General features: G+C 37.3%; 1 protein-coding gene across 4 annotated transcripts in view; it reads right to left on the reverse strand.

Annotated features, from left to right (window-relative positions):
- BRF1 (BRF1 general transcription factor IIIB subunit) overlaps positions 1-20,421 on the reverse strand; it is a 209,596-nt gene that overhangs the window by 87,132 nt on the left and 102,043 nt on the right. For 3 of the 4 annotated variants that reach the window (XM_087727249.1, XM_087727244.1, XM_087727263.1), the window contains 2 exons: positions 15,291-15,440; positions 7,820-7,913 (listed from right to left, as the gene is read on the reverse strand). In XM_087727249.1, coding sequence (XP_087583375.1) covers positions 7,820-7,913; positions 15,291-15,440 — 244 coding nt within the window. The remainder of the gene's footprint in view (positions 1-7,819; positions 7,914-15,290; positions 15,441-20,421) is intronic. The other variant, XM_087727256.1, reaches the window with a different exon arrangement.

The raw sequence follows: 20,421 nt of genomic DNA on the forward strand, positions 1-20,421 counted from the left end.
TTGATTCACATGCAAGAGACCTGTCAATATTTTGTTACTTTTGATTCTCATTGTGGGAGGTGTAAATTTATTCCTATCATTTCTGTGTTGATTCATTTGACCATGTTGGATAACGGCAAGTCTGAGTCGAATACCCAGCAGTCTTTCTTATCAATCATCTCCCATCTTCTTATCAAACCATAAATTTTCTATTTTTCCTTAGGAACCACCCTTTCACAATCTAGTCCAGAATGTAAGGGCAACTTGTTCTTGTTCCTCCTTTCCTTCCAAACAAAAGGAACATAGTTCCTTATGTTATTTAATAAAGAAGCATTAGAGTATAGATAACATCCTCAAAGGTCTTCAATGCCCAACAGAAGTTCAGATTGGCCACAAAAAAATGGAACACTTACAAATCGCCCCCAAGCTTGCACAGTGCCAGGTCAGTGGGCATGCTTGTCTTTGTTTGAACTTCAATCTTGTAGAACAATTAGGCTGAAGATTTATCACATAAATCTAGAGTATTCTTACCCCCTTCATTCTATACCCCAAAAATGTTCTTTTTCTCTGACACCCATGAGGGACAAAAGAAATTCTTTCTCTAATTCAGTACTCCTACATAGTACAGCAAAATCCATGTATGTGGGCTCCTAAAGATAACCTTCAGGAACACCTTTGTCCATCTTTCCTTAAGGGAACAGATATTGTGATTCTGGCATGACAGCCAGTCATCTAGAGACTTAAAATGACCAATGCTTTTTTCTGTGACTTGCCCAGTTGTGACAATGCCCAGTTGTGACTTTGACCATCTGAACTGTTACATCCCCTTTCCTCCACATAGGAAGCTTGGGATATGGTTTCTTTGGACATTCTAATTGACTTATCAAATGTTACAAAACTGGATACCCTGTTGGAGATATGTAATCTCTTTTCTCAAAAAGACAATTTTATTTCCTGTTGTCACCTCCCTTCTGCCTCAACTGATCATTCAGCAAGTTTTCCAGAACCCATCATCTCATTTCTGAGCAGCCCCCCCCTCCCAATTCATGGCATCTTTTTGGAAACTCTAGAAAACTCCAGCTACTCTTGCCCATCATCAATAATCAAGGAGAAAATCAGATCTCAAATGCTTCATAAAGCAAAACCTTCACTGCCATGTAAAGCACCAATCAGACAAATGACCTCACTTTTTATTTGTAGTCGAGTTTGCTAATCACAACTCAGTTCATGCCTCCACTAAGATTTTAACAGTTCAGGATGCCTAGAGTTATCACCTACTTTTATTTGCTGAACACTTCTTTGCCTTCTTTCATTCCAGGATCTTCAAGCCACCTAGGATCAACTGGATTGCACCCAGGTTTCCTACAAGCATCTCTGTCAAAAAAAAACACACCCACCCTCCACTGTTGCTAAAAATCACATCTGGCTTTCTTTCTTCCCTCTACAGAACCATTTAAAAAGTCAAATGACAAGCTTATTAATCCATTTCCTGTAACTGGGTAGATCAATTCTGCAGCTTCCAGTCACAACTGAAACATGCATATTTTCCTCATTCCCTAGAAAGGGTTTGCTAGCAATCATTCCTTTGAAAGAATTCCAGGGTGATAACTATTGTGGGTTGCCTGATTGGCCCGGCAATCAGGTGTTGGCATTCACCAGCATTTGTGACTCCAAGGGGGATGCAGAAAGACTTATTTGTACAAGTAATGATGGAGACTACTCCAATCCAAGACAAGAGGAAGAGTTCTAGAGTGAGAGGAGCTCCTGTTGACAAATAGTAAAGATAAAAATATCACTCTTTCCTTCTATCCAAACTCAGTGGAAGGCGGGAGAGATCCCAAACTAGACAGATCTCTCCAGCTGAAGAGGAAATGGGAATTTTCCTTTCTATTATCCAGTCAGGATTGCTCCGAGAAAGAGATTTTAACAGCTCCATCAAAGAAATGGATATGGAAAAAGGGAAAAAAAAACACCTTCTAGCCATCAAAAATCAGACAGACAGAAGGAAAGAAGAGCTGACACCGCCAGATTTAAAGAGAAACAAAAAGAAACAGATATGGAAATGGTGTAAGGAATGAAGCTGTTAGCACAGGAACTAAGAGTTCCTTAGCTACTGAGAATGTAATACTGTTATATTGTATGATATTATGTTGTTTTGTGACATTATGTTTTATGTTATGTTTTATTATGTTACATGTTATGTTATGTTTTGTGTTGTATGATGTTATGTTAAACATATATCAGATGCTTCACAATGCCAGGAAAGGAACAGCCAATAATCTATTGATTAACTTGTGCGTATGCACGTGCACACAAACCTTGATGCTAGTCAAAGTAGGAAGATAGGGAGATCGGGTTGTGGTTTCATTCTTGTCTGAAAGTAAGAAACTAAAATATTTGTATCAGCTTTCTGCGGAGGAAGCCAATTTCGCAATGAAAAGTCAGTATCTAGAAATTTCTTGTATGCCTATAAAAAAAGCCCAATACATAGGAAGCTGCTGTTTATGAAGAAAAACCACTGATCCAACTAAAAGAGTATTGGTTCAAACAGGAAGCCTTCCGTGCCTTAGATAGAGATGCCAATTAATGAATGTGGAGATTCTGAATTTAAAGTATATGATGATTATGAGTTCCTCTCTGACATTCTATGCTGAGAAAAACAAATGAGAAGTCTATGCAGAATTTTTCCCAGATAAAATCTCAGGTAACTTGTCAGAGGCCCTCAGATCCATAAAAAGATTCTTGCACAATTTAAGAGAGTTACATGAAACAAGTACTTATTAATTCAACCAACTGCTACCTAATGACATTTTAAGAATCCAAATGCTTCAAGAAAAAAATATTGAGCTCAGGGAAGCTTAGTGAAAAAGATTTGTTTTGAATGTGCCCTTGATAAATGCAATATAATGTGAGATTATTTGAGAAACATCAATCATGTTTTACGAATCTGTGATAAATACAGCTATAATTATAGATCCTGGAAAATAATTCAGCTGTCACATTTACCTTGTCAAAGTAAATAACACTGTCAATTTAGTTGACGTGCATGACCTGAGTAAACATTTCAAAGCACAAATTTTGTACTCACGCTCCTTCATTTTAAACAACTGCTCAACTGAATGTGCTTCTTTTACAATTCAGTGCATTTGCTATCACCCAAATAAAATGAAAACTGTATACCAATAATCCTTCTGAATCATTTGGAAACCGCAAAATATCTTACTAGCTATAAGCTTTATTACTGCCTTAAATCAGCAGGTTTTAAGCTTAAATAAATTATAATGGTGGTTTTCAAAAAGAGTTTTTACTATGCCTTAGCTTACTCTGAGGCTTATAAATTCATAGAGGATAAGTCCACAAATCAGTAGGTTGATCAACTAAAAACCATTCAATTAGAATGACAACCCTTTCAGTCTATTGATGGCTGTAAGTCAAAAGTCCAGAAGCACCATGCTTCTAGTCAAGAATAATATAAACAAGTGGGGAATAGTTATTGTCTTGATTCTGAGTTTTCAAAAGATATCTGGTCAGCTACTGGGAGAAGTAGGATGCAGAATTAGCTGGATCCAGGTCTCCTAAAACATCAAAGCCTCTCCAGAATAGTTCAGTTTTTAATAACCCCAAAACTAGAAGCATGGGGGCCGATCATATTTTCAGAAGAGGTTGTTCTCTAATGCAGATGCACCAATTTAAAAGTATTGATGGTTCTCCATCTTCACAAGCTGATGATGCAATTTCTCCTAGGATATATGAATCAGGTGCAAAACAATACTACAAGTGCCTCACATCAAAACCATAAATAACCTTTATAGGCTAAAACATATACTTTATTTTTATTTGGAAATTAAAGACGTCTATGCTGGACTTAGAACATACTGTATATTATGTGTAGACCAGTCAATACTTTGGCTGTTGCATTCTGAACCAATTGTTTCATGTCATCTTTAAAGGCTGTCAAATATACAGGTAATCCTTGGCTTATCACTTAACAACCATTCAGAGTAATTTTAAAAAGGTGATTTTTGACCTGTTGCTTCCCCCCATTCAACCACCCTTGTCACACGACTGCATTTTGGGCACTTAGAAAGCAGGTCGCATTTACAACTGCTTGCAGTGTCTTGTGATCACAAGACTGAGATTTGTGACATGTTCTGCTGGTTTCTAGCTCCCAAAAATTCCTATTTGGGAAAATGGATTTGGACTTACAACCACAAGATTTGTTTAACTGCACTGTAAACATAGTCATAAAAACAGGTTCAATCACATGGGTTCCTCAACTTACTGTCTTACGACTGTCATGAATTATTATTGAAATTCTGGTTCCAATTGTGGTTGCAAATGGAGATTACCTTTAAAGTATATTGTCTATTGTAGGACTCCAGATAAGTAGCATGTTTGAGAAATGTTCTGAAATAACATAATTTTGACAGTCGGAATCAGACATTAGAAAGTTGCACAGTTCTACCTCCAACTCATCTCCACTATCACTATTCACTAATGCACAATGTACAACTACCTCCAACCTTTGGCTACCTATTTTAATGTGAATTAACTTAGATAGTCCAAATTCATTCTTTTAACAGACATTTTAACCTTTTTGTTCATAATTCAATATATTCCTTCCCTTCCCTTCATGTATGAATCAATTCAACCCACAGATCAGATCACTTGGATTTCATATTTTTCCCATCCTTTTCCTTTCTCTTGGTTTCACAGGTGCATGCTTTTTTTTTAATTTCCTTTGATCGTTCATATGCTTTTTCACATATTCCTCTTACATTCAAAGTCACAATCTTCCATATGCATATATTGTGGTCATCACCAGATGGACTCAAGATATAGAGCTCTGCTTGCCATCATGATTTTGGTCAATTGAGACTTTCACATAAAATTATTTTAATATAATATAAAAAAGTATAAGGGTAGCTGAGTCAAATGCAGCATTCTTTGCCAATAATAAGGACAACATCAGCCAATTATGTCACATTTTGGCTGATACGAAATTAAAAAAAACCCAATGTCAAGTTTTATTCCAAGGATGTCAATTACTCTAGGCAAGGTAGGGTCTCAAATCCAGAGACTACCTAAAGTCAACTTCCAACTGCCTGCATCCCATCAATAATATACTTTAAGAATGCAAATCATTGTATATCATTTTACAGCAAGACAAAGATATAAATCCAAAATCCAATTTATATCAATTTATATATCAAAAAAGACTGCTCAATGGTGTGCTATGAAGAACAGGTTTAAATGAAATTATTTGATCCACATCCCTCTTTAGTTGGCAGGAGTTATATGATAAAACAGAATATAAGGAGGTGCCTTAGCTATACTGGATAAAAATTATAGGCAAATTTCCTACAACCTTTGCCTATGACTTCATTGCATGGGATATTAAAGGTGATATCCCTCATTATTTGCTCATCATGCCTCTTTAGCAGCCACTATGAAATATTTAGCTCCAATATCAAAAAAGGAAATGGGCTTGACCAACCCCCTAGAAAGTTTGTTTCCTAAGAATAGGATGACCTTCACAGCTGTGAGTCTATTTGAGCAGCTGCTCAAAGCCATGTCAACTTTTGATTCATGTAAGTAATGAGGGTTATATTTTGCAGATTTGTTTACTTCAGAAAGTTTGTGATCCTTTTGCCATGTTTATTATAGGCTTTTTTATTCTCTCCTACATAGTTTATTTATACAAACTATGTTTGAGGTCTTATTTGTTATTTTTAATGTGTTTTTTAACTCAGTGATTTTTCCATTGTTTGAGGCTATGACCTATGGTTATAATAGTAAAAAATACTATCAAAAATAATATTGGAATATATTGATGAATAGCAATCATTCGCCTAAACAGTTTCTATTAATTTCAGTGATTTCAGGCAAAATTTAAATGTTACTTTGTAAACATAGTAATTCAAAGTGATATGTTTATACTGGAATTATTTACTTTCTAGTAAACAAGAAAACAGAATGTTTTCTGTTAGAATGGAACTTAGGGCTCCCTGTAAATGCAAATTATTAAAAAGTAAAAATGGTGTTACAAAATAATTGTGCTGACAAGAATAACATGTTGTATATAAAATAATAAGAATACCCTAATGTAACTATCTTGCAATCCTAAATTTGGCACATCAAAAAGGAATTTTTTAGTCACAGAATACTTGTATTACACAAACCTAAATTATATTATTCAGAAAGTTGATATATTTGCATAAGCTGTGCTCTTGAAATTAAACAGTGCTGGGGCTTAATAGAAACCTTTTATCCTCAGCAAACTGAATAGAGAATCAGCTTTCATTCTATCTAGCTGCAAAAAGTAAATATGTCTTATGGATTTTATTTAAACAGTCCACAACACCAAAGTCTAAATTTCCCATTTTTTAATGTTCAATTTATTATGTTAAATAATTAAAACTTAAATTAAAAATAAAATACGATAAAACAATTAAATCTTTACATCCCTGTAGAAACCATGACATTTGAACAGCTGTCATAACCACTAGTACTTTGCAAAAATTTTGCATGAAGCTCCCTTTCCCGAAGGATTTCATTCCCCATTTATTTCAAAATAAGCAGACACTTTATACATAGAAAAAGATACATTTCCAGAAGTAATTTATGGGGAAGCCTGCAGGTTCAGGTGCACCATTTATATGTAGGCTTTGGTTAGGAGCAACTGAATTAATATATTTTTCTTAAGATGTGATCTTTTGCAGATCCCATAAGCATTCATAACAAGACTAAAGAAATACATCATTACTGAGCTTTGGGCCAACATAAACCCATAAAATTGGATTTACCAAGCTTCTGCTCTGTATTTTAATTACAGCTATGACTGGGAAGAAGTATCTTTTAACAGGAAAAGAAACAGCCTATCTATAACAGACCAGAATGTTATGTCCTAAGGATTGCAAGATTTAGACATAGAAGGAAACATGGATGACTCACATCAGTTCCACAAACCAATTGCTTGCAGGTGGCTAGTTCTAATATAAATGTTTATGTTTAACTGTCAGTTCAACGCTATCTCCTCAATGAAATTTCAGCTTCTAAAGTCCAACTGCTCCTCCAATTGCCAAAATATGAGACAGAAGAACTGCCATCAATATACAGTCAATATTTGGATTAAATTCCAGTTAGACTCTCATGTGCAGTATTTATCACATTCCATTATGATATTCTATGTAACACTCTGACAAAAATTATGTAAAAATGAAATTCTATGTAAATCTGCTCCACTTTATTTATTTCTTTGTTTGTTTGTTTGTTTGTTTCATTCAGATGCCGCCCAACTCCAAATTGATTCTAAGCAGGTGAATAGGATAAAACAATATAAAATTAAAATGTACACAAAACTACAATGTATGTACTAAGCAGATGGCAAATCCAGTCAACACATAAAACAGATATCATATCACCTGGTGGAAGCTCCAGCCAGCGTACCCAAAGCCGAAGAAAGAGTCTTCAAGAGCAGGGGTTTCCAACCTTGGCAACTTTAAGACTTGTGGACTTCAACTCCCAGAGTTCCTCAGCCAGCAAAGCCTGGGAGTTGCAGTCCACAAGTCTTAAGGTTGCCAAGGTTGGAGACCCCTGTTCTAGAGGGCCATCCTGGTGGGAAGCATCCAGATTCCCAGGGGCAGTGGCAGACATTGTGACAGAGAAAGTACACTTCCTTTGCCCCAAATAACACAATTTAACCAAAAATGGGGTTCTGTTTATAAAAGATGTCTTTCCAGAAAAGGTAAAACAGATTTATTTTCCACGCAAAAATTATAAATTTCAGAAATGCTCTAATCTCAAGTAAAATATAAAGCAAATTACAAGCTTGACTCACCTTTTCCTTAATGTTGATTCACCAACTTTAACCACCCTGATTACTTCTTTAACAGTGCGCCGAAAATCATGCATTCTTGCTGCAACAAGAAGAGCTAGAACATAAAAAGAGAGTGACATCAAAAAGGCACCCAGAGTAGAGGGTAGCAAAGAAATACATTAAATTATATAAGTGGCATTGGAAATTCTATTTCTTATATTAATTTTAAAATATCGATGGGCTGCAGAAAGATTAAACTGGATTTTTATAAAATAAAATACTTTGCATGCAGAAATATTACATCAGTCCAAACACATTTTGGAAAAAGTAGAATGGCATAATATTTAGCCTCAAAAATTATTTCACCTACGTAGGTAAACCACCTCCTTGCACACATACACATGTATCCATGCACACACAATTAGGGGGAACTGTCCTAACACCACAATAATGCATGCATTTGCTTTTACCCACATTATTTCAAAACTTGTAAATATATTCCATTTTTACCATGTTGTATTTACTTAGTAAAATTATCTCAAAAAATAATAATTGCATAACATCATTCAGTGCTTTCAGCATTTCAGTTCAAGGTTCAGAGCTCCTCAACAGTGTTTTTATGCTAAAGTTGGGAGAAATTGTATGTCTTAATGTATATTTTCCACAACACAGAAAAGCTCATAAGAGCCATGGTAGTGCAGTGGTTAGAACGCAGTATTGCAGGCTAACTTTGCGTTCCACTGCCAGAAGTTTGATTCTGACTGGCTCAAAGTTGACTCAGCCTTTCATCCAAGGTCCATGGGGGGCCCAGATTGTTGGGGGCAATATGCTGACTCTGTAAACTGTAAAGCACTACTGTAGGAAGTGGTATATAAGTCTACATTCTCTTGCTATTGCTATATCCCAACAATTCTGTTCAGGAAGGTACAGGAAGAAAGCCACAATTGAAATATTAATTAGTGGCTGCCAACTAAAAAATATTTTTCTTGGGAAGAAATAAAAAAAGGAAAAGAAATGGCTAGACATCCTTTTCTCTAACTCAAATCATTAATAGTTTAATTAAATACTGTGTTCTTCACTTTAAAAATTCAGAAGCCTAAATATATTATTTATTTAACGTACAATTTTAAAGTAGTTTTATTCCCCCTGCCCTACTTTTTTTAGCAGGTTGAGTTAGTCCTTGACTTATTACCACTATTAGGACTGAAATTGCCAAATCAGCACGGTTGTATCATGTGTCTTAGGGAAGCAATCCTAGTACTCACAGATCCATGGATCATTAATCTACCTAATCTAAACCGTTCTGGACTTGGTCCTTCTCAGCCCCAAGCCTCAAAAGGGAAGGGACTAACTCAAAATCTCCCCCCATATCTGGTCTTTGACCATCCTGTACCCTTATCTTACTTACTATCTCTCGTGTAATGGTCTTTACAGAGACATGGCTTGTCCCTACTATTCCAGGAGTGGCTATTGAATTACAAGGACGCTCAGTATATCGAGCAGATAGAACCATTGCCTCCGGGAAGAGCAGAGGAGGGGGGGCTTTGTGTTTACATAAATAACAACTGGAGCACAAATGTTAAAACAATGGATACTCACTGCTCTCCTGAACTGGAGTAGTTTTACCTCGTGAGTTTAATATTGTAATAATAACTGCAGTATACATACCTCCTGATGCTAATATGACTACAGCCATGAGTCAGCTCTTAACTGCTATTAGCAAACAGCAACAGGCCTACTCAGATGGAGTGCTGGTTGTTGCAGGCGATTTCAATCAAGCTAAATTAAAGACTGTCCTCCCTAACTTCTATCAGTACGTAGACTGTCCCACCAGAGGGGAAAATAACTTGGATCAGGTATATAGTAACATCATGCATGGATACAGGGCTATGCCGCACCTGTGACAGTCAGATCATATATCTTTGTTCTTGATCCCATCATACAGACCTCTTGTCAACAGAATTAGACCATCGATTAGAGAAATACAAGTGTGGCCAGAGGGTGCATTGGAGCAACTTCAAGATTGCTTTAGGAGCACTGATTGGGCATTGTTTGAGGAAGACAATATTGATACTTACACTTCAACAGTGCTGTTTTATATCAAAAGCTGCATTGATGTTGTTACTACCACCAGACAAGTACAGGTGTTCTCTAACAATAAGCCCTGGATAAATAAAGACACGTGTCTTTTTTTAAGAGCTAGGAATGCTGCTTTCCACTCTGGTGATGTGCTACAGTATAAAGAGGCGAGAGCTAAATTGAAAAAGGGCATCAGGGATGCTAAAGCTACGTTCAGTCGGAGGATTGAACATCTTTTTGAGGACTCGGACTCTCGTCGGGTATGGCAAGGTCTGGAGAACAATAAAAATAGTTTGTCTAGCAGTAATGTCTCTTTCGCGAAACAGCTAAATCAATTTTTCAGCCATTTTGAGGTGGAAACAGGAACTACCATTATTCCAGCATCTACCACTGATAGTACACTACTAATACCTACCATCGATAGAAACCACTTCTAATGCAGATCTCTGATGTGAGACACGCTTTCCAGAATGTCAACATCAGGAAGGCAACTGGGCCTGATGGAATCATGGGATGAGTTGTTAGGGACTGCGCTGCAGAGTTAGCTGGTGTGTTCACGAATATTTTCAATCTATCCCTGTTGCAGTGCTCTATCCCTACCTGCCTGAAGACATCCATTATAGTGCCAGTCCTTAAGTAGACAGTAATGGTATCTCTTAATGATTATAGACCAATAGCTTTAACATCTGTTGTCATGAAATGTTTTGAGAGACTGGTGTTGAACTATATTAAGCTAGTCTTCCATCTACTTTGGATCCATACCAATTCACATATAGAAGAAATAGATCAACTGATGATGCTATGTCTATTGTTGTCCATACTGTATTAAACCATTTGGAACAATAGGGAACATATGTAAGGTTGCTATTTGTGGATTATAGCTCTGCCTTTAATACCATTCTACCCAACTGGTTGTTTCTTAAAATGTCCAATTTGGGTATAAATCAGAGCATTTGTTTGTGGATAAAGGATTTTATGACAGATAGGCCACAGTCAGTAAGGATGGGATCTCATCATTCTTCTACTCTGATATTAAGCACAGAAGCCCCCCAGGGTTGTGTGCTAAGCCCCTTCCTCTATTCTTTGTACACACATGACTGTACCCCATTGTATACTATGTTTCCCCGAAATTACGCCATGTCCTGATAATAACGCCATGCCACATTTTTCTGGTGGGCAAAAATATAAGCCCTCCCCCACAAATAAGCCCCCTGAACAACCCTCCACCTCCAGCTAGGCAAAGCGCCACTCACCAACCTAGCGGTATCCCAAAGGTGCCAAGCCACGGGAACCAGGGGGAGGCAAAGGTGATCGTGTTGCTTAGCGCCTTCGGGATACCACTAGGTTGGTGAGCGGCTCTGTGCCCAACTGAAGAGGGAGTTGTTAGGTCGCTGCTCTCTTGCAAGCGAGCTCCCAAAGAGGCACAGCCTCCCAAAGAGGCACAGCCTCCTGGGCGAATGGCTATGTTGCAGTGTCGCAGCAGCGCAGCACAGCAGCCATGAAGCAACCACACTCATGAGCAGCAACCCGGCAAACCCCCTTTCCAGCTGGGCACAGCACCATTCATTGACCTAGGAGTATTGCCAAGCCTGCGTGAGCCCCTGTTTGCCGCCGCCGGCTCCCGCGGCTTGGCGCCTTCGAAATGGCAGTGAATGGCACTCTGCACGGCTGCAGGGGGGGTTGCATGTGCAGCTGTTCCACTCACATGCCTGCCAGCCTCATGATGCCCTGGCCCAGCTCTCTCTGTAGCTGCTGCCGCATGGCTTTTTCTGCGGCTTCCAAACCGAGTCTTTCGGCAGTGGCCATTCTGGGCGTATGCTCTATGGTTGTTCGCTCTGCTGGCAGCTGGGCCCAAGCCATATTTCGTGTGTAAAAAGCAAATAAGACCCTGTCTTATTTTCGGGGAAACACGGTAACACCAACAGAATTATTAAATTTACAGATGACACGACAGTGGTGGGTCTCATTGATAAGAACAATGAGTCTGCTTATAGGAAGGAAGGGTTGACATTGTGGTGTAAAGAAAATGATCTTACACTTGACACCAAAAAAACTAAAGAACTCACACCAAAAAACTAAAGAACTTATAATTGACTTCAGGAAGAAGAGAGATGTACATTTACCATTGTACATCAATGGCGAGGAGGTGGAGAGGGTTGGTAGCTTTAAATTTCTGGGCATTTATATCTCAGAGGATCTCTCATGGACCATAAATGCTAACATGCTTGTGAAGAAGGCACAGAAGAGGCTGTACTTCCTGAGAATGCTAAGGAAGATAAATCTATCTCAGCATCTATTTCTGTCCTACTATCACAGCACCATTGAGAGTGTCCTGACATAAGGCATTCTTGCATGGTATGGGAGCAGCTCTGCAGTGGACAAAGAAGCTCTACAGAGAATTATTAAAACTTCCCAGAATATCATCAGGCTCCAGCTACCAGCCCTGGACGACATCTTCACATCTCACTGTTTGAGGAAGTTGCATAACATCCTCAGAGACTCTTCCCATCCTGCTCACAATCTTTTTAGACTGTTGCCTTCTGGCAGAAGATACAGAACAATTCAAACTAGGACCACACGTCTTCTGAAGAGTTTTTATCCCAGAGCTATAATTGCACTCAACAATGAACTAAAGGGTCACCATCAGTGAGCTATTGGACAGCACTACTTGGTCTATTATGTGGATGTTTGGGTGGTTCAGGGGCGGAAGGGGTTTTTTTGGTGGGTGGGGGTGTGTTTTGGGGATTGTTATGAGTATTGCGACTGGTCTCTGGGTGTTACGTGAATTTCGTTGTATGTGTAAATGTACAATGACAAATAATATATATAAAATGTTTCATTTGTGCTGATAAATAAATAAAGGGAGACTAGTATAGATGTATTTCAAGCTATTTAGCTTTCATCAGCTAGCCAAATGTAACAAAGGCAATATAAAAATGGCTTTCTGCCTGGATGGTCCTAGAGTGACAGAAAAGGGAAGCACTATGCTCCCTCCCATATTTGGGCATACCAGGGGTTGTGACACAATACATACCTATTTCCCTGGCTTAGCTGATAAAGGAGGAGAGCCTGTGTCTTAGTGGCTAATACAACTGCCTGATATGTAATACAGCCCAGGTTCAATTCCCAGTAAGGATATGGCTAGCTGATGAGAGCTAAATAGCTTGAAATAGATCTATACTAGTCTCCCTTTATTTATTTATCAGCACAAATGCAACACAAATGTAACAAAGGCAACATAAAAAATGGCTTTCAGCCTGGGTGAGCTGAAAGACAGAAAAGGGAAGCAGTATGCTCCCTCCCATATTTGGGCATACCAGGGGTTGTGGATGGATGGATGGATGGATGGAGAGAGAGAGAGAGAGAGAGAAAGAGAGAGAGAGAGATGGATATAGGTAGAGGTAGAGGTAGAGGTAGAGGTAGAGGTAGAGGTAGAGGTAGAGGTAGATAGATAGATAGATAGATAGATAGATAGATAGATAGATAGATAGATAGATAGATAGATAGATAGATAGATAGATAGATAGATAGATGATAGATAGATGATAGATGATAGATAGATAGATAGATAGATAGATAGATAGATAGATAGATAGATAGATAGATAGATAGATAGATAGATAGACAGACAGACAGACAGACAGACAGACAGACAGACACAGACACAGACACAGACACAGACACAGACACAGACACAGGGACAGGGACAGGGACAGGGACAGAGACAGAGACAGAGACAGATATATAGATAGATCTTTCAAGACTGCAAGCAACCCCAGATTCACATGGCTCTGAGACTATTACCATGCCCCAGGAAGTAGCAATCACAAAGCATTCTCACCATTCTGCACTTTAACTTATCCTTCCCATCTTCTTATTCTCCTGCTGACGAGAGAGGCATGCCTACTTTGTCTCTTGTCCACAGGCAGCAAAAGGAAGCCACTTTGTGCGCAGTTGACAAAAGCAAGCCCATTTGCACCATACTGGTGGGTCGAGTCGTATTGGGGTGGGTTTCCTGGTGTGCTGCAGATCTATAGCTGTTTCTTGCTTGCTTCTGCTTCTTGTGGTACAGAAGGAAGTCCAGCACAGCAGCATGGCACATTGTTTTTGCCGGCTTTATGCGAAAGGATTTGCTTTTACCAGATTGCTTTTGCTGGCTTCACAGTGGGGCTTGTTGGCATGAAAGACCAGGTCATGAATGCCTCATCAGCAGTGGGAGCAAGAAAAAGTAAGGATAAACTGGGGTGGCAGAGCACAGAAAAGCAGGGGGCCAAAAAGGTACAAATGGAGAGGGGGGAGAGAGATAGGCAGGTGGGAGAAGTTGAAATGCTCCTGTGATCCAAAATGCAGGCTGGCTGCCACATATCCAAATTTTGTTCATGTGAACGTGAGGGGGAGTGCTGCAATAGCTATAACTTCAGGCACGAGCCTTAATTCCATTTTTTTTTAGCACGGTTGAAACTTCAAGCTATTTATGAGCAAATGGTCATAAGCGGGAGCTACCTGTAATAGCTAACTTAATACCTGTGTCAAACAAGACAGGGCCACGACCCACAAGCTTATCATCAAAAGAAATAAATAAGAGATAGAAAGGAAAGAAGAGCCGAAGTAGAATCAGGGATAAGTGGTCTGTTGTGGTAATTAGTTTGAAGGAGAAGAGTCTGATGTAACAAATCTCTCAACAATTCTGCCAGAGTTATCCAACATATTCAGTCATTCTCTCCACTGTAGCAGAATGTCATGTGCAAAATAACAAAAAAATGGAAGTGTAGCACAATACTTCTTCCCTGTAAGCCACTTTTCCCTTTGAACTGAAATCTCAATTCAACCAACTGAATTCTCTTCCCAAAATAATTTTCCTTAGGAAAGTCTGTCTTAGGGTTTTTCCCATGGATTTGCCTGTAGTATATACTGTGGTTCTAAAAGATTCTTATATATAGGCCATGAAAGTACTGTAGCTTGACCTACTTGCCCTGATCATGGCAAATTGGGCAGCAAACAAATTTAATAAATACAACCTTGATATATTTATACCAAGATATTGCTAAATATAATTAGGGTTCAGTTATTCAGTTAAACCATAATATTTAGGTACAGTGTAATCCACTGTTTTCATGTTCTTTTACACAATTTTTATACAATGCCTTATGAATAATCTACACTTTCTGCTTGTGGAATAGTATGACCTCTGTGATACTCTGGTTTATGGCCAAGGGTTAGATTAGTTCCTAAAGTTCATATCTAACCTGATTCATCTTGACATTAAACTTCTATGTACAGATTCGCCTAAAAGCACGACATTCTAAGGGTGAACATATGCAACTACTTCTTGCAAAATGAAATATACATAACACATTTCTTTGCCACTAGCTGTTGCCACTCCACACACTCCAATTCACGAGTTCTGTAATACCTGCACCACAAAGCCCTGATGGCCGTCGACCTGTGTGCATCCAGTCTCTCTTCATCTGCTGCAGGAGCCTTAAAGCTGTCATGGAGACTTCATGGTTCTTATCACCAAACTCGAGCATGTGTGCAAAACGAGGAATATATAAACACGGATCTGCCCAAAGCAAGAGGAAAAAAGTTTGTTATTACCAACCATAACTTTTCCTCTTTTATCCAGAGACTTCTCAGATTTACTCAACTTACAAAAAACACTTCACTGTCCTATTGTTTCTCCAGCTGTAGACATGAGATTGTATTTACTATCAGGAACAAAAAGAATTGTGCTTGTGGAAGGTCTTTGTTCTGGCAGAAACCTCTACTAATGGAAGGTGATGTTTTGCTGATTGTCTCTTCCCTCTGGAACTCTCAGCACCATTTTTCCCATTTCTCCAATCAGATATACAAGGACTACTGGGAGAATGGGCATTATTCAAAATTCACCACCCCTTTCATTAGGATGTATCAGACAACAAACAGCTTTCAGTGAACTGAAAGATACCAAATGTCACATGAGACAGACACACACAAAGCAACCTCTCTTTTAAAAATGAACTGTAGAAGGTGACTGCTTTGGATCAAGAAAAATTAAGGAGAGATATTTCGCATGTTCCTTGTCTGTTTAAAACTGACCACCTTTTTTGAAGCTTCAGTAGAAATAGATACAAATGCTATATTGCTGTTAGTCAAGTCAATGCTGGATATTCTTGCAACACAGAACAGCAGTGGAGTAATTAGTACTAGCTAGAAAAAAGGCTGCATATTTTAAATTTGTAAACCAAGAATACATTGTGACACATGATTTAAAAAAGACCTATCAAACTTGAGATATTCAAATATATATTGCCACATAAACTATGAAGTATAGAATAAATAGTGTAGGTCCAATCAATCAATCAATGTTGATAGCCCATAAGTGTAATTACTAAAATTATTATTTGACTCCATATTTCCAAATCGAAGATCTGTCATAGATCAGTGCAGCAACTGTAGCAATGAATAATATGTACAATCACACAGACTTATCAACACCATCCCTGGTCCAAATGTGTTGAGACCAAAGCTCGCTATACCTGCAGAACTATACTGTAAAATTATGGTAGCATTAAAAATTGGGAAATGTAATCCCAAACATGCCTGGGAAGCACCTGGATGAGGAGACTAATAATGATGATTAATATCCTCATCCAGAAGGATGACAAGCAAGAGGAAAATATCCCATATGCAATTTTATATTACTTGAGACTTCTTTGAAGATATCACATTAGTTAAAAATTCCACATTAACAGATAAAATTATTTTGCTTCTACAGAAGTACAGTATTAAATTTCTCATCTCTAAAGCCATTGTATACAGATGAAAGTTTCAGTCGGCTCCAATTATTAACCCACAGACTAATTCTGCTTTCATATCTCCCTCTTTACTGAAGATTAAGTTAAAGTAATCAACAGAACTAAGCCAAAAGAATAACTTCCAAAAATCAACTTAAGCTTTCATAAAAAAGTCAAATTGGTTGAGAGTTCTTCTATACTAACAAGTATATCTATTATGCCATGAAATTAGCACCATTAATGTTAACTGATTTCTAGTCCCTGAAACCAGAAATATTTGAAGACAATTTTAAATGCAATGGATTATTTATTTCAAAGATACAACTTTATGTGGGGTACTGCTCCATTTTGATTATATGGCTTAATGTCCCCTGAATGATTTGCAGGTACAGTGCAATCAATGTCTACCTAAACTATATAGCTGCTACCTGTAATTTAAAGGCTTTTATGCTGCATTGCTATGCACTTAACAGCAAGGTTCCAATCTATAATTGTTTCTCAATATTACAGAAAAACAAAACAAGATTTTAAGTTCATTACTTGCATAACAAATAATGATTATTCCGCATCATAACAATTGTATTCAATAAGCAAGACATTAAAATATATTCTAAAAGATAGAAGCTATCAAGGTTACCAGAACACAGCTTTGGCTATCATTATGAAATGACAGGAAACCATCATGGTTTCCATCATTTTTCACTGAGGAACACTGCCAGTTTTCAATATCAAAGGGTCCTCTCATGTAGATGTCATATATTATTGGGGGAAGGGTGCTTGAGTTTAAGTTTCACATCATAAATAGCTATTATAATTTCACTTTGGAATTAAGCCATTTTACAATCCTAAAATAATGTATTTGAATCATAATGTTAAAATGCCATCTAAAAATAATTTATACTGCCCATCTGCCAAAATAATGCAGGCTAGCACACAATGACTAAACTAAGAACTTCCACCTAAGAGTCAAAGTATGAAGCAGAAGAGAAAATAAGTTATCAGCATTTCAGACATTAATTTCTCACTGCAAAACAATCATGTAGTAACATGGCATAGGGTATGGGTAGGGCTAAAATAGTTGCAAATAAATCAGTATGAGGTAATAGTGGAAAAAAGAGATATAGCAAAATCCTTTTCAGTAGTCTCATTTGAGATGGTGAGGTTGAACAACTGGCCCTGTGGTGCAGCCAGAACAATCTGGAGTGGAACACACTTAAAACTGTAGAGATTACAGTGGATTTTAGGAGGACCCTCCTATTCTACCACCATAGCCTTCCAATCCTGGCTGAATAAAAAAGTTGAAGATGAATTTAGTAAAAACCAAACAGAAGACCTAATAATAACAACAGAAAAGTCAAGTGAAAAGGTTTGAAACTGGATAATCTCCTGGAACTGAACAATGGCTTTTTGCTCAAATATCTGACTATCTTGCATCTAATTATAACTAAATAACATAATGAACTATTGCATAAAGAAGATATCAGCAACTGATTACTACCTGGCAAAACTTATGAGAGTAAAAAAAAGGTGAAAGAAAAAACATAAGGAAACTATAAACCAATAACATGCTTGCCTACAATATTTCAATTACTTACAGGAATAATAGCATATAGCTCCCAAGATTATTTGGAAGAAAAATACCCTTCCAGTTAAACACAAAGGCAATAAAAGGAGAAGCAGCGGGACAAAATATCAAGTGCCGATTAAGAAAATGGTTTTGGAGAATTATGAAAACTGAAAAAGAAATTTACATATGGTTTAAATTGATTATAAAAGGAGTTTGTTTCATAACCGCATAGCTGTATCATCAAATGTTTGGAAACAACTGGTGTCAGTAAAAACATCTGAATATCTACAGGAAAAAAATAATGAAATAACAAAGGCAGGTGGCTGGAAATGAAAACTATGGGCTTGTCAATGTTAGGAGAGTTATCTTCCAAGGAAACTCATTATCACCCTTATCATTTTGTCATTGCTATGATCCCACTTTCAGTAATTTTGAAGAAAACAAATTTTGGCTACTGAACAGTAAAAATGCTAATAAAATACATGTTTGCTTTCTATGGGCTATCTGAAGCTTTATAGGAAATCAGAAATCAAAATTCAGTCATTGACAAACACTGCAAGACATCTGATAAAATAGTAAAAATTATCTTTAAAAATGTGTAAAAATTATCATGTGCCAGTAATGAAAACTAGATAAGAAGTAGTTGAAAAGGAACAGGTTAAACTATTATGGGGTTTCTCAATAAAAACTCATAAAAAAGTCTTGGCATGAATACACCTGACTTAACTGTGGTTGGAAAGAAGGAAGTTTGGATAATTAATGTGGCAATACAAGGAGAGAATAAAACAAAAGACAAAAAATGGAGAAAATCACAAAATATCAAGTTCTGAAAATCAAAGTTAAAAGATTATGGCATAAACTGGAGTGGTGGCCCCAGTGTTTATTGGTACTCTGGGTACCATACTGAAAAGCCTTGGACTACAAAATCTGTGCATTAACAAAATTTTCCATCTGTCCATTACAAAATGCCACACTATCTGAATCTGCACAAATACTACTCCGATACATAAACATCCTAGGTTTTTGCCAAGAATTTGATGTGAATGAAGGCCAACACCATAATAGCTGCTGTTGGATATATAATAATTTCATGTTCTACAGCCCAAAAGCTCTAGATAGACTACAGATAGTCCTCCAATCACAACCATTCATTTAATGACCATTTCAAATTACAACAACACTGAAAAAACTGATTTATGACCAGTTTTCATACTTACAACTGTTGTAGCATCCCCATGGTCATGTGATCAAAATTTGGGCACTTGACAACTGACAACTGTTACAGGGTCATGTGCTTACCATTTGTAACCTTCTCTGCAAACCAAGAAGGAAACCAGATTTGCTTAATGACCATGTGATTCACTTACCAACCATGACAAAAATATTGTAAAATGGGGCAGAAGTCACTTAACAACTGTCTTGCTTACCAATGGAAATGTTGGATTCAATTGTGGTTATAAATCAAGGATATATTTAATAGACTTTGTTGTCTTCTGTACTTACTAGGAAGTTAATTACTTCCTAGTAACTAACTAATTACTTAGTTGTCTTCTGTTAGTTGCTATTAGAGGCGCACAATAAAATTAGAATAAAAATAAAATTTTGGTCAGATTTTGAGCTTTCAGGTTTCATGTAGGTAAACAATTTCTTACTGAGCAAGTGCAGTATGATGTTGAGCAATTGTCCAATTAAAAAAAATCCCATTGGCTCTTCTCAGTGCCACTTTAAGAAAGGTAGGTCTTTTGGGAAACTAACTCGAATCAAATGATCAAGCTTTGTTCTATGTTCTCCAGTTTTTCACTAGAGATACCAGTTTCTCATTTCCTCTGATGTCAATTGTTAACTATTAAATTCAAGGCCACGTCCTTAGCTGATGCCCTGTTGAGCAATTCCACAAATAAAGAAAGGGCTTTGTCTTAAATGGATTTATAATTAATTAAACTTAAATAATCACTGCTAAGCATCAACATTGTTATGTACTATTTTTTATTTTCATGTGTTCAGAAAGACTATGCATATGCATGACATACAAATTTTCAGACAACCAGAAGCAGTACATTTTAAAAAAACCTAAATAATTATTAACTAGGAAAGTTGCATACATTAATATTTTTAGGGGAAATTGAAACATTCAGTTAACATGATGGTTAGCTATGTATTATAGATACTACTAAATCAAATGCTATAAACCTGTTTAGGAA

Source organism: Thamnophis sirtalis, unplaced genomic scaffold (assembly GCF_051295495.1).
Source record: "Thamnophis sirtalis isolate CommonGarterSnake01/CBP01778 unplaced genomic scaffold, rThaSir2_p1.2 scaffold_1, whole genome shotgun sequence".
In the NCBI taxonomy this organism is placed as follows: domain Eukaryota; kingdom Metazoa; phylum Chordata; class Lepidosauria; order Squamata; family Natricidae; genus Thamnophis; species Thamnophis sirtalis.